Source organism: Oncorhynchus mykiss, chromosome 12 (assembly GCF_057628025.1).
Source record: "Oncorhynchus mykiss isolate SJ-2025 chromosome 12, ASM5762802v1, whole genome shotgun sequence".
Taxonomy (NCBI): Eukaryota; Metazoa; Chordata; class Actinopteri; order Salmoniformes; family Salmonidae; genus Oncorhynchus; species Oncorhynchus mykiss.
In genome coordinates this window covers 42,346,055-42,361,465 of record NC_143033.1, presented here as the reverse complement: position 1 = coordinate 42,361,465, position 15,411 = coordinate 42,346,055, and the positions used below count along the sequence as shown (strand labels likewise).

The window sequence follows — 15,411 nt, the reverse complement described above, 5'->3', positions numbered from 1 at the left end:
GATTTGACCATTCAGACACAAGTCACATAGCCAGGAATCAGATTTGACCATTCAGACACAAGTCACATAGCCAGGAATCAGATTTGTATCTGACTTTAAAACAACTACTAAGGTGGTTTGAAATATCCTATTCCATGTGCTTTTTGGCTCTTCAGACTGCAGGGAAAAGAACAGATTCTAATCGGATATGCAAATAGGATTTGAGTCACTTCAAACTGCCAATGTGAACATGACTTAAAAGACTCCTGTAATATGCTGTCCACTTTGTTAACACATTAGGCTAGGTATGCATTCATAAAGCCTTTCTAACTGCCTACATAGGACATTAAACCAATCATATTGTACACACTATAGTGCCTATACATAACACTATCAAAAGCTCATCAAATACATGTTGTTATTACACCGATGGTTAATAACTTATTACAAAAGCTAATACTATGCCTGGGATAAATATGAATAGATATAATAACTATCATCTTGTCAACGATGTATGGTTGGGCGCAATGACAATTCGAACAACGGAAAAGAGAACTATCCTCAGAAAACATAAACCTACGAGATCAACTATAGAGACTCTTCTTCACCGACGTGTGGGCAGCCAGCATCGTCGGGCGTCGGCTTATTATTTACACTAACATTAAGGCTAGATCAGGATGACGGATGTTGCATTTCGTTTGATGGCAATATTACATGTGTCGGTCCATGTTGGAAACAATCAATATTCCTGAACGCCAAGTATCATTAGAAACTATTTCAATGTATGGCTCTGTCAATAACGGATTACCGGTAGGTTAATATTATGAAGTACCCTATGCAGGATCGCTCACGTACACGGGTGTATGCGCTCGCGCTCAGGTTGCACCTGCAAGATGGCTCAAAGTGGTTTTGCATAAAGTCCTGTGAAGCTAGAATACATATTTGATTATCCTAATTTGTGACTGCAATTAAGGTTTGAGATGGGTCCTTGTAACGAAGATGTCATTGCGGCTCCGATGCAACTTCACGCTCCAACTCACCTTGAAACAGGGCTTGTCTGGTAGTGCCTCCAAAGCGACAGTGGAGAAACCAATCCACGCCCCAAAGCCTCCTACACTCACCAATGAAAAGAGTGTGGAGGCGGATCTAAAATCTAAATTGTCATGCCTGGTTTCATGTTGGATTTACCATCTGACGTCGTCTGCTCTCCTCTCACTGGTGCAGGTGCTCTGTCTCAGCGAGAGAGGATGCGAAGGAGAGCAGGGGAGGGATAAAGCGAAGGGCGCCGGTGAAAAAGTGTGCAGGGCATGATTTAAAGGATATCAACCGCAGCAGATAGCGCGTTTATCGACCCGGGGACTCAGCAATGAAAGGTTTATTGAAAGGGGCACTTTGAGATATGATGAGGTTTCTTTCTGGTTGGCAATAGTACTATGATTTGGTATGTGGCCACTTTGATAGCAAGTGTATTCAGCACCCGAGGAACGGCAGCTCAAGGTGAGTTGAAGTGCAATATTTTATACTGCTTCCTGCTCAAGTTTTATTGTGGCTATGTTTACTAGGCTATATGGCTTTCGGATCATTGCTTGTTTGCCTGTCCACAAATGTCTAACAAAAGTAGGCAACATTTAGTTTATTCAATTTGGTATCCATTGTGTTTGAATTGCTTGCACCTGTTTCAAAGTGTAATGATAAGACGAGCACAAATTAGGAGGAAAAGTAATAAAAATGCATTTTATTATGAAGAATATCCACCCCGTGCCCTGTATCTACATTGGAAGAAGGGGGTGGATAATAAGAAATTAAGAGCACTAATCCTGATTTACTACTGCATCTAATAATACGGTTTGGGAATGGATTGTCATGCTGCTATAAACTAATTTGAATAACCTTTAGGTAGCTGCAGAGGCGCGTGCCAAACACCATCCTGATTCTCAGTAGTGCTGTTAGCTATATTCCTGACTCGACAATAGCTTTTTGTATGTTTAAAAACGCAACTCAAATTATTAGTGGTTTTGTAAATGGTTCGTTTGTGTTATACCTTAAGCACTTGTCGTAGAGTTCTCTTTTGACACTCTACTTTCTTGATCACGAAACGCAGGCCTACTTATGTGTTTGTGCCCCCAACTATGGTTATACATAGTGTCATGCAATACAGGTGAGGTGATCAACTGATAAGTTTTCATCCCAATTTACCCGTCTCATATTATGGATTCAGTTTGCCCCGTACTTCCATCTATGTCCACTGGAGGGAGTTTATTTTAATTTTATAGTATCACTGCTGCAACATATGCATAAGAATGGTCAAACATGCTCAGTTAAGTTGATACTGCATATATCCAATGATAGTGTATTTGGATTGATAATCAAGGGGTTAAGTTTACATTGATAGTTAGTCTTTGCTGCTATGTGCAGAATAGTTGCATGTAGCCTACAGTATATACTACAGTGTAGTACAAAAAATATTATTTTTCCACATTTTGTTGTGTTACAGCCTGAATGTAAAATGGTTTAAATATAGATTCATTTTTACGAATGGGAAAAAAAGGAAAAGCTGAAATGTCTTGAGTAAATACGTATTCAATCCCTTTGTTATGGCAAGCCTAAATACGTTCAGGTGTAAGAATTTGTTAAACAAGTCTCATGGACTCACTCTGTGTGCAATAATACTGTTTTTAAGTGACAACCTCATCTCTGTACCCCACACATACAATTATCTGTAAGGTCCCTCATTTGAGCAGTGAATTTCAAACATAGATTCAACCTCAAAGACCAGGGAGGTTTTCCAATGCCTCAGAAAGAAGGGCTCTTATTGGTAGACAGGTAAAAAAAAAAGCAGACATTGAATATCCCTTTGAGCATGTTGATGTTATTAATTACACTTGGCGTATCAATACACCCAGTTACTACAAAGATACAGGTGTCCTTCCTAACTCATTTGCCAGAGAGGAAGGAAACCGCTCAGAGATTTCACCATGAGGCCAACAGTGACTTTAAAACAGTTAGTGTAATGGCTGTGATAGGAGGTAACTGAGGATGGACCAACAACATTGTAGTTACTCCACAATACTAACCTAATTGACAGAGTGAAAAGAAGGAAGCCTGTACAGAATAACAATATTCCCAAACATGCATCCTGTTTGCAACCAGGCACTAAAGTGATACCGCAAAAATGTGACAAAGTGTAACCGATGTGAAATAGCTAGCTAGTTAGCGGTAGTGCGCGCTAATAGCATTTCAATCGGGTGACATCACTCACTCTGAGACCTGAAGTAGTTGTTCCCCTTGCTCTGCAAGGTGCCGGGGCTTTTGTGGCGCGATGGGTAACGATGCTTCATGTGTGTCAGTTGTTGATGTGTGCAGAGGGTCCCTGGTGCGAGCACGGGTCGGGGCGAGGGGACGGAAGTAAAACTGTTACATTGATGCTGTTGACCTGGATCACTGGTTAGCTATACTGTTACAAAAATAATTTACATTTTGTCCTGAATATCAAATGGGCAATGATTAGCTGTTCAGGAGTCTTATGGCTTGGGGGTAGAAGCTGTTCAGAAGCCTTTTTGACCTAGACTTGGTGCTCCTTGCGGTCGGATTCCTGATGGTGCAGCTGTAGAACATTTTGAGGATCTGAGGACCCATGCCAAATATTTTCAGTCTCCTAAGTGGGGATAGGCTTTGTGCCCTCTTCACGACTGTCTTGGTATGTTTGTACCATGATAGTTTGTTGGTGATGTGGAGACCAAGGAACTTGAAGCTCTCAACCTGCTCCACTACGGCCCTGTCGATGAGAATGGGGGTTGGCTCGGTCCTCCTTTTCCTGTAGTCCACAATCATCTCCTTTGTCTTGATCACATTGAGGGAGAGGTTATTATCCTGGCACCACACAGCCAGGTCTCTGACCTCCTCCGCATAGGCTTCCTCATCGTTGTCAGTGATTAGACACTGCTGTGTCGTCGGCAAACTTAATGATGGTGTTGGAGTTGAACGTGGCTATGCAGTCATGGGTGAACAGGGAGTACAGGAGGGGACAGAGCACGCACCCCTAGGGGCCCCCTTGTGTTGAGGATCAGCGTGGCAGATGTGTTGTTACCTACCCTTACTACCTGGGGGCGGGCCATCAGAAAGTCCAGGATCCAGTTGCAGAGGTAGGTGTTTAGTCCCTGAGTCTGTAGCTTAGTGATGAGCTCATCTCATACGTATACACTGTATTTTATACCATCTATTGCATCTTGCCTATGCCGCTCGGTATTCCATTCCTTTACTTAGATTTGTGTGTATTTGGTAGTTGTTGTGGAATTGTTAGAATTACTTGTTAGATATTGCTGCATTGTCGGAACTAGAAGCACAAGCATTTCACTACACTCGCAATAGCGTCTGCTAACCATGTGTATGTGACCAATAATAACATTTGATTTCATTTGAGCTTTGAGGGCACTATGGTGTTGAAAGCTGAGCTGTAGTCAATGAATAGCAGTCTCACATAGGTGTTCCTTTTGTCCGGGTGGGAAAGGGCAGTGTGAAGTGCAATAGAGATTGCATCATTGCATCTGTTGGGGAGGTATTCAAATTGGAGTGGGTCGAGGGTTTCTGGGATAATGGTGTTGATGTGAGCCATGACCATCCTTTCAGAGCACTTCATGGCTACTGAGGTGAGTGCTACGGGTTGATAGTCATTTAGGCTGGTTACCTTAGTGTTCTTGGGAACAGGGACTATGGTGATCTGCTTGAAACATGTTGGTATTGCAGACTCCGCCAGGGACAGGTTGAAAATGTCAGTGAAGACACTTGCCACTTGGTCAGCGCATGCTCGGAGGACACGTCCTGGTAATCCATCTGGCCCGAGGCCTTGTGAATGTTGAACAAGCTGCAACAAACACTCACATTGGAGAGTTTTATCTCAATCTCTTCATTCAAAGACTCAATCATGAACACTTACTGACAGTTGTGACTGTTTTGCGTGATGTATTGTTGTCTCTACCTTCTTGCCCTTTGTGCTGTTGTTTGTGCCTAATAATGTTTGTACCATGTTTTCTGCAGCTACCATTTTGTTGTCATGTTGTGTTGCTACCATGCTGTGTTGTCATGTGTTGCTGCCAATGCAATGTTGTCTTAGGTCTCTCTGTATGTAGTGTTGGGTTTTGTCCAACATTTATATTTTATTTATTTATTTTAATTTTAATCACAGCCCCTGTCCCCGCAGGAGGCCTTTTGCCTTTTGGTAGGCTGTCATTGTAAATAATAATTTGTTCCTAACTGACTTGCCTAGTTAAATAAAGGTAAAAACAATTATTTTTTTACCTGTTTAAAGGTCTTACTCACATCGGCTACAGAGAGCGTGATCACACAGTCATCCAGAACAGCTGATGCTCTCATGCATGCTTCAGTGTTACTTGTGTCAAAGCGAGCTTAGAAGTAATTTAGCTCGTCTGGAAAGCTCATGTCACTGGGAAGCTTGTGGCTGTGTTTCCCTTTGTAGTCTGTAATAGTTTGCAAGCCCTGCCACATCCGAAGAGCGTCGGAGCCGGTGTAGTACCATTTGATCTTATAGGTGGTCCACAGTTTTTTTTCTGTCTGGTTGGACATTTAACATGTTGGTGGAAATGAGGTAAAACAGTTTCCCTGCATTAAATTCCCCGGCCACTAGGAGCGCCGCCTGTGGGTGAGCATTTTCCTGTTTGCTTATGGCCTTATACAGCTCATTGAGTGCAGGCTTAGTGCCAGCATCGGTTTGTGTTGGTAAATAGACAGCTTTGAAAAATGTAGATGTAACCTCTCTTGGTAAATAGTGTGGTCTACAGCTTATCATGAGATACTCCACCTCAGGCGAGCAAGACCTCAAGACTTCCTTAATATTAGATTTCGTGCACCAGTTGTTGTTTACAAATATACACAGACCGCCACACCTTGTCTTACCGGAGGCAGCTGTTCCAACTTGCCGATGCAGCATAAAACCTGGCAGCTGTATTTTATCCATGTCGTCGTTCAGTCATGACTCTGTGAAACAAGATATTACAAATTAATGTCCCGTTGGTAGGATATTCATGATCGTAGCTCGTCTATTTTGTTATCCAATGATTGTACGTTGGCTAATCAGCTAATAGCTGATGGTAGATGCAGATCACCCACTCGCCGTCGGATCCTTACAAGGCACCCCGACATCCGTCCCCGATATCTCCGTCTCTTTCTCCTGCGAATGACGGGGATGTTGGCCTTGTCGGGTGTTTGTGGTAAATCCTTCGCTTTTGACTCGGTAAAGAAAAAATCTTTGTCCAGTACGAGGTGAGTAATCACTATCCTGATATCCAGAAGCTCTTTTCGGTCATAAGAGATGGTGAAAAGAAACACACACAATAGCACAATTGGTTAAGAGCCCATAAAATGGCAGCCATCTCCTCCGGCACCATTCAATCAGTACACTTCAATATGAAGTGTATTGGATTTGCCCCAAACATAACAACACATTACAGAGTACCATTCTCCATATTTTCAAGCATAGTGGAGGCTGCATCATGTTATGGGTATGCTTGTAATCGTTAGGGACTTGGGAGTTTTTCAGGATAAAACAGAAACGGGATGGAGCTAAGCATAGGCAAAATCCTAGAGGAAAACCTGGTTTGGCTGTTTAGCAATGATCAACAGCCAATTTGACAGAGCTTGAAGAATTTAAAAAATAATAATGTGCAAATATTGTAGAATCCAGGTGTGCAAAGCTCTTAGAGACTTACCCAGAGACTCACAGCTGTGATTGATGTCAAAGGTTATACTAACATGTATTGACTCAGGGGTGTGAATGCTTATGTAAATGAGGTTTCTGTATTTTATTTTCAATAAATTTGCCAACATTTCTAAAAACATTTTCACTTTGTCAGTATGGGGTAATGTGTGTAAATTTGTGAGAAACAACATGTATTTAATCAATTTAGAATTCAGGCTGTAACACACCAAAATGTGCAATAAGTCAAGGGGTATGAATGCTTTCCAAAGGCACTGTATATCCTCCTCAAAGTATGTAGTCCCATTCAGCCAGGAGGGCAGAAGACTGTTGTTATTGCCAAGGAGATGAGGACAGTACAGTGAGTGACGCTGTGATGCTGGTGTCATATGCCTCTGGGCGACTGAGAACTGACTGTCACCTTGCTCTGCCGCTCATGTGCTCCTCTGCATATGTTCCCCATCTCCGACATTACGGACGGACATCACAAAGCTCTAGAGACTATATACACACACCCACAGAGACTGCGCTGTACTCTGTTCTCCTGTCCGAATGCTGCTGCCTCAAGCTTTCAGCTGGCAAGCGCCTCGACTCTGGCCAGCGATAACCCTGGACACGAGCCAGAGTGCTCTCTCTCTCTCTCTCTCTCTCTCCTCTCTCTCCTCTCTCTCTCTCTCTCTCTCCCTCTCTCCTCTCTCCTCTCTCCTCTCTGTCTGCTCCTCTTTCTGTGTACATCCTCTTTATACCCTCCATCTCTCCCCAAACTTTGGTCTCAGGTCCTTTCTCTAATGTCTTGCTCGCCACACAAACTCAACACCCCCACCACAATTTAAGTTGGCTCTTAGCAATATGGGATGGCAGAGTGGGGGGCATGGGAGCATGGAGAGCGACGTTAATGGAGGCCTGGAGGAGTGCGCGGCAACCGTCTGCTCCCATCCACACTCCACTTGTTATGTCCCCGCCCAGGGGAATAGTGTGTCTTTAAACATGATATGAGCATATGCCCACTAACAGGAAGGCGCTCGCCCCCTGTTAAACTGATTATGACTAAGCTGTGCGTTAAATGCCACTCTGGTGCCTGACCGTAATGCACATGGCACGGGTACAGAGTGGGCAGGTTGTGTTGAGGCAAGGGGTGGGTTTTAGCATCATTGCCCCCCCAGGATAGTTTGTCAGGACTGTGTGCGTGTCTGTGCATGTGTGCATGTTTGTGCAAGTGCATGAGTAGGCTATATGTTTTGCGTGTGTGTGTGTGGACCATGGAGGGAAAATAATGAAAACACCAAGGAAAATATTTAGTTAAAGGCATAGAGATTTCAGTAATACTTTTTCTGCCTCAAAAAATTCTGTGGAATACATATTACAAAAGAGCAGGTTGGCGTCTGTTGATGACCACACAAAAACCTGCAGAGTAGTTACTAGCTAACCACAGATAGGAATGCTGAGACAGCCAATTCAAAGCAATCGATTTCATTGTCAAGGTTCCAAGTATTTTTGGTGTGTGTGTGAGAGAGAGCATGAATTATTGTATAATTAACTAAAATACATATTAGTCCAGCAGTATAGCTTCTTACTCATTAGTATATGATATGGCAGCACAGCTCCTCACTTTGTAATATGTTGGACGGGCTAGGCTATCTTGTCTGGCCCCAATTCCATTTCTAAGCTCTCAGCACTTCAAAGACGTCTTCCTGTCTGCAATGTACTTCCTGCAGAATGCTCTCTCTAGCCCTCAGACTGGTATCATTGCCAGGAGTGTGTGTGTACATGTCAGAGAGCGAGGATCCTTACTGGATATGAGGGTGGAAAATTGGGGAGGAAATGTGGCTCAGAAGTGTCCCTGTTCCCTCAGATAAAGTATTCCTCTAATACCTTCCTTCAACTGCCCTGGTTTTGAGGTCGCACTTAACAGGAGCGCTCAAAGAGTGAGATCTTGACCAGTATTTGAACCTGCATAGGTTCATAGGTTATTCAAACCTTTTATTAGTCATTTTTGCATGTGGTTCTTTATTATGCCATCTAATGGATGTCTTTTCTAGTAGTTAACCAGTATGCTGTTAGGAAAAAAAAGGTGCAATCTAGAACCTAAAAGGGTTCTTCTGTTGCCCCCATAGGATAACCCTTTTTGGTTCCAGGTTGAACCTTTTTGGTGCCAGGTTGAACCTTTCCACAGAGTGTTCAATATGGACCCAAAAAGGGTTCTACCTTGAACCAAAAATGGTGCTCCTATGGGGACAGCCAAATAACCCTTTTGTATGAGAAAAAAGTCAGTTATGGAGAGACGTGGGTCACTGCTTATTAAGATATTCTTGATATTGTTCTTAAATAAAATGCACTAAAGCTTTAGTTTGAATCTTTCCTCTGCTTCATGGTGTGCTCGTCGGCATGGTAATCCTCTCGCCCGGGGCAAATGGCACGCTCCATAAGTCACCAACCTTCATACGTCAATCAGCTGGTATTTGGACTAGGGAGGATTGACTCAGGGGTCCATCTTTCACCAGGGCTCTGATGCGAGAGAACGCTGGTGAAAGATGCTCCAGATATACATGGATGGGGGCCTTGTGGAACATCTTCAATTATGCATTCTACTCCACAAAGCTTTAGTTTAGAAGTAAGGTCAGTGTGTTACTATTTCAGTCTTGTCAACACTGAAAAATACCCAGTTCATGTTGGCAACATAGTAAATGGCTGTTTTATTCATGTTGCAGGAGTTGATACCACCCACTTTTTACATGTCTGTTTCCTCTCGCCATGTCTGCTTAGATGTCTGGCCATTTTGAGTAGAGAATTACTAATTGATCGATCTAGTAGCCAGAGGTGATTGTTGGCATGTAATTCTTGGAGGGGCAAACTCCCCCAATTTGGCACAACACTAAACAATACATGAATTGCACTATAACAGTGACAAACAGTGCCCACAAACTGTTAGGGCGTACATAAAGCAGTCCCAACACCTTACTACTGCTACACCTGACTATCAGTGGAGCCTTGTCAGGCAGCGAAATAGTTAATTCAGCCTCATTTACAGCTCTAGAAAGAGGCCAGAGTTCCCGACTTGGAATTCAGAGTTGGATGTCCGCTCAATACGTATTTTCCCAGTCGGAGCTAGTTTTTAATTCATAGTTCCCAGTTGTCTTGAAAGTGGCAGAAATCATGCTGGATTGACAGCATGGCCAATGTTGAATGTTTATCCTTTTAAGCTTGGAAAAGAGACCCTTAAACCCAGACTTGGACAACACTGAATAGCAGGCTAGTGATTGCTTTGCAATGCTTGTAGATAAATCAAATCAAATCTTATTTGTCACATACGCCGAAAACAACAGACCTTACAGTAGACCTTACAGTGAAATGCTTACTTACAAGCCCATAACCAACAATGCTTTAAATAAGTGTTTATAAAAAAAATTGAAAATAAAAATAACAAATAATTCAACAGCAGCAGTAAAATAACAAGTGACGGTATATAGGAAACAACACGTCTGCCACACTGATCCTCAACACTGAATCCCTCAGGTGTGTGTACTTAGTCCCCTCCTGTACTCCCTGTTCACCCACGACTGCGTGGCCAAACACGACATCAACACCATCATTAAGTTTGCTGATGACACAACAGTGGTAGACCTGATCACCGACAACGATGAGACAGCCTATAGGGAGGAGGTCAGAGAACTGTCAGTGTGGTGCCAGGACAACAACCTGTCCTTCAATGTGAGCAAGACTAAGGAGCTGATCGTGGACTACAGGAAAAGGGGGGCCGAACAGGGGCTGTAGTGGAGCGGGTTGAGAGCTTCAAGTTCCTTGGTGTCCACATCATCAACAAACTATCATGGTCTAAACACACCAAGACAGTTGTGAACACACCAAGACAGTTCCCCCTTAGGATACTGAAAAGATTTGGCATTGGTCCCCAGATCTTCAAGTAGATTTATACAGCTGCACCATTGAGAGCATCCTGACCGGTTGCATCACCGCCTGGTATGGATACTGCTCGGCATCTGACCATAAGGCGCTACAGAGGGTAGTGCGTACGGCCCAGTACATCACTGGGGCCAAGCTTCCTGTCATCCAGGACCTATATAATAGGCGGTGTCAGAGGAAAGCCCATAAAATTGTCAGACACTCCAGTCACCCTAGTCATTGACGGTTTTCTCTGCTACCGCACGGCAAGCGGTACCGGAGCGCCAAGTCTAGGACCAAAAGGCTCCTTAACATCTTCTACCCCCAAGCCATAAGACTGCTAACCACCCCCCTCCATTTGTTTTGTATACTCACTGTTTATTATTTATGCATAGTCACGTCACCCCTACCTACATGTACAAATTACCTAAACTAACCTGTGCCCCTGCATGCTGACTCGGTACCGGTACCCCCTGTGTATAGCCTTGTGTTACTTTTATACATTTTATTATTTTTTATTTTTTTTTTCTTTGTTAATTTTTTTCTTAACTCTTCTTGAACTGCACTGTTGGTTAAGAGCTTGTAAGTAAGCATTTCACAGTAAGGTCTACACTTGTTGTATTCAACGCATGTGACAAAGTTTGATTTGATATACAGGGGGTACCGGTAAAGAGTCATTGTGGCACTATGGTGTTGAACGCTGAGCTGTTGTCAATGAATAGCATTCTCACGTAGGTGTTCCTTTTGTCCAGGTGGGAAAGGGCAGTGTGGAGTGCAATACAGATTGCATCATCTGTGGATCTGTTGGGGCGGTATGTAAATTGGAGTGGGTCGAGGGTTTCTGCAATAATGGTGTTGATGTGAGTCATGACCAGCCTTTCAAAGCACTTCGTGGCTACAGACGTGAGTGCTACGGGTCGGTAGTCATTTAGGCAGGTTACCTTAGTGTTCTTGGGAACAGGGACTATGGTGGTCTGCTTGAAACATGTTGGTATTACAGACTCCGTCAGGGACAGGTTGAAAATGTCAGTGAAGACACTTACCAGTGGCGGTTCTAGCTTGTATGGCTCCCTGGGCGAACCCCCCCCCCCCCCCCATTTAAAACTAACATTTAAAACTATATAAATAGAAAAATATACTCAGAAATTTCAAAAAGAACTAACAAAGACAAGTAGAAACAAATTGTAGTATATAAATAGAAATTAAAGATAATCGAATTATTACAATATTAGCCTATTGCTAACAAAAAACACAAATACAACTAAATTGCACAAATCCTATATCACACAAATAGAATAACACACTTATAAAGAAGAGAACCTGATTATTACACTATTGCACTTCAAACAAGAAACACAAACTAAATTGCACAACTTATAGCATTACTAATTGCATTACTGATTGTAAGAAGTCACAGAACTATTTGATAAATTCCCCTGCTCCCCCTACCTCGGGCTTCCAGTTGTGGAGACCTGAGGTCAACCTACCCACGCCCCCCTCCCCATCTTGTCCTTCTGAGTGAGATACCTTCCCAGACTGTAGCCTGCCCAGCTCACAAACTAGAATCAGGGCGCCCACTCCGACAAGTTTAACTGACCCACATTCCCAGACAGTGACATGATATCATTGACGTGATGTGCAAATGAGCAATAGAAAACTGATTGCGCAAATGTCACCATTCCGAATCGTTTGTTTTATACTTTAAAAATAGAATTGTGCGGGTGCCCTGTGCCACCCCCGGCAAGCTGCCCATGTCACCTATGCCTAAATCCGTCACTGCTCGGAGTACACATCCTGGTAATCCGTCTGGCCCTGCGTCTTTGTGAATGTTGACCTGTTTAAATGTCTTACTCACATAGGCTATGGAAAGCGTGATCACACAGTTGTCCGGAAAAGCTGGTGCTCTCATGCATGTTTCAGTGTTACTTGTCTCGAAGCGAGCTTAGAAGTAATTTCGCTCATCTGGTAGGTTCGTGTCACTGGGCAGCTCATGGTTGTGCTTCCCTTTGTAGTCTGTAAGAAATTACAACCCCTGCCACATCCGACGAGCATCGGAGCCGGTGTAGTGCTTTGCTTGTTTGATGGTTCATCGGATGGCATAGCGGGATTTCTTATAAGCTTCCGGGTTAGAGTCCCGCTCCTTGAAAGAGGCAACTCTACCCTTTAGCTCAGTGCAGATGTTGCCTGTCATCCATGGCTTCTGGTTGGGGTGTGTACGTACGGTCACTGTGGGGACGACGTCACAGATGCACTTATTGATGAAGCCAGTGTCTGATGTTGTGTACTCCTCAATGCCACCGGAAGAATCCTGAAACATATTCCAGTCTGCTAGCAAAACTCCTGTAGCTTAGCATCTGCTTTATCTGACCACTTTCTTATTGACCAAGTTACTGGTGCTTCCTGATTTTAGTTTTAGCTTGTAAGCAGGAATAAGGAGGATAGAATTATGGTCAGATTTCCCAATTGGAGGGCGAGAGAGCTTTGTACGCGTCTCTTTGTGTACGCGTCTCTTTGTGTGTTTTATTTTTACTTCTGGTTGCACATTTAACATGCTGATAGAAATGAGGTAAAACTGATTTAAGTTTCCCTGCATTAAAGTCCCCAGCCACTAGGACTTCTGCCTCCTGGATGAGTGTTTTCCTGTTTGCTTATGGCAGTATACAGCTCATTGAGTGCGGTCTTAGTGCCAGCATCGGTCTGCGGTGGTATATAGACGGCTACGGAAAATATAGATGTAGACTATCTTGGTAAATATTGTGGTCAACAGCTTATCATGAGAAACTCTACCGCAGGCAAATATGCATAGGCCGCTGCCACTTGTCTTACCAGAGGCCGCTGTTCTTTCCTGCGGAAAAAGCTTAAAACCCGCCAGCTGTATGTTAATCATGTCATCATTCAGCTACGACTCGGTGAAACATAAGATATTACAGTTTTAATGTCCCGTTGGTAGAATATACGTGCTCGGTAGTTAGTCTATTTTATTATCGATTGATTGTATGTTGGCTAATAGGACCGATGGTAAAGGATTATCTTCTCGGTGACCGATCCTTACAAGGCACACGGGCCGTTGTCCACGATACCTCCGACTTTTCCTCCTGCGAATGACGGGGATGAGGGCCTTGTCGGGTGTCTGGACTAAATCCTTCCCATCTGACTCGTTGAAGAATAATTACTTCAGTACGGGGTGTGTAATCACTGTTCTGATATCAAGAAGCTCTTTTTCGGTCATAAGACACGGTGGCAGAAACATTAGGTACAAAATAAGTTACAAATAACGCAAGAAAACATGCACAATTGGTTACGGGATCGTAAAACAGCGACCATCTTCTTCGGCGCCACTGATTCCTTCCAAACCATTTATTGTTGAATTTGCGATTTCCATCTTGTTGTGTAATGTCCAATGGGCGATGAGCTCCGATCCGTTATTATCTATAATTTCTCTTCATATGAAGGATTGAAAAGGATTTGCCAGTAGAGTGTTGACTTGATTCATGATGATGAATGCTAGCTAAGATTTTGAAATTCTGATGTTGACATGATCAGTCCAATCAAAACTACGGTAGATATAACGTGATTTTATGTCATTTTATTTGTGGTCAATGACATTGAGCACTTCTAATTGAACTCTGAGGCAGCACCCAAGGGGTTTGAATTTTCGTACTCTCCAAGGGGAGGGGGCGTGGGTAGGTTTTGCAGTATCTCACTCAGTATCTCACTTCTGAGTATCTCACTCAGAAGGACAAGATGGGGAGGGGGGCGTGGGTAGGTTTTGCAGTGACGTAGTTTTTCCATGAGTGACAACTTAAGAACATTACCAACCCTTACATGCTGTCCAAACCAGAAGTGCACACATTCATTTTGTTCACCCACACCAGAAGCAAATCAGGACACGCAGGTTGAAATATCAAAACAAATTCTGAACCAAATATTAATTTGGGGACAGGTCAAAAGGTATTAAACATGTATGACCATTTAAATAGCCAGCTTGCTGTTGTTAGCTCATTTGTCCTGGTATATAAACATTGGGTTGTTATTTTCCCTGAAATGCATAAGGTCCTCAACTCGGACAATTAATCCACAGGTAAACCGAATACATTTCTCATCATCTCTCTTTTTTCCTTAAGGCTTCTTTTTCTTCTTTGGACTTTATATGGCAGTTGGCAACGAACTTTACAGCATTACTACAATCTACCGGAGTGTGGACCTAAGTTCATCTTTCAATCACCCACGTGGGTACAGTATATGCTCCTTAAAACTAATGAGGAGATGGGAGAGGCCGGACTTGCTGAGCATCACTAATAGAACCAATTTCTATTTTAGCGCCTGGCCACCCAGACGTTTGCTGACGCCCAGGAGCAGTGTGGGTGCAATGATCGAATAACATGTATGTGTACATTTATTTTGCAACGTGAGCGGTGTGGTCAGCATGTTACACTCTGTATTTTCCATTGGCTGCCCTACCACCACAGAAAGCACTGAGCTAGGCTGAAACACCTGCATTTTGGAGCTGTCTTACTCAAGAAAGCAAATAATAGACCATATTTGTACGTGGCTTTATTAACTCAATTATTTGTTTACATTGTTTGCAAACTGATATGTGACACGCAGACAGACAGGAGTGCCAGGACAACTTGCCAAACTGCCTGAAGGTCAAGCAAGTGTCTTGTGTATCAAAGGACAAGCTGTGGAATTCAATGTCCTAAAAATATCTTGCACCTCAAAGGCTTTCCACAGTAAGAGAGATCTGGATCCACAGAGTTGTACAGCTGCAAAATCAGAAGACATATGTATATTAAATTATAGCTTACTCCTACTGAGGCGCATTT

At 43.2% G+C, this 15,411-nt stretch overlaps 1 protein-coding gene across 6 annotated transcripts in view; it reads left to right on the top strand.

Annotated features, from left to right (window-relative positions):
• The first annotated feature begins 1,139 nt into the window (after positions 1 to 1,139).
• igsf9bb (immunoglobulin superfamily, member 9Bb) overlaps positions 1,140 to 15,411 on the top strand; it is a 191,733-nt gene continuing 177,461 nt past the window's right edge. For all 6 annotated transcript variants that reach the window (XM_090192514.1, XM_036937598.2, XM_090192518.1 and 3 more), the window contains exon 1: positions 1,140 to 1,476. In XM_090192514.1, the coding sequence (XP_090048640.1) occupies positions 1,413 to 1,476 (64 nt within the window). In that variant the 5' untranslated portion in view covers positions 1,140 to 1,412. The remainder of the gene's footprint in view (positions 1,477 to 15,411) is intronic.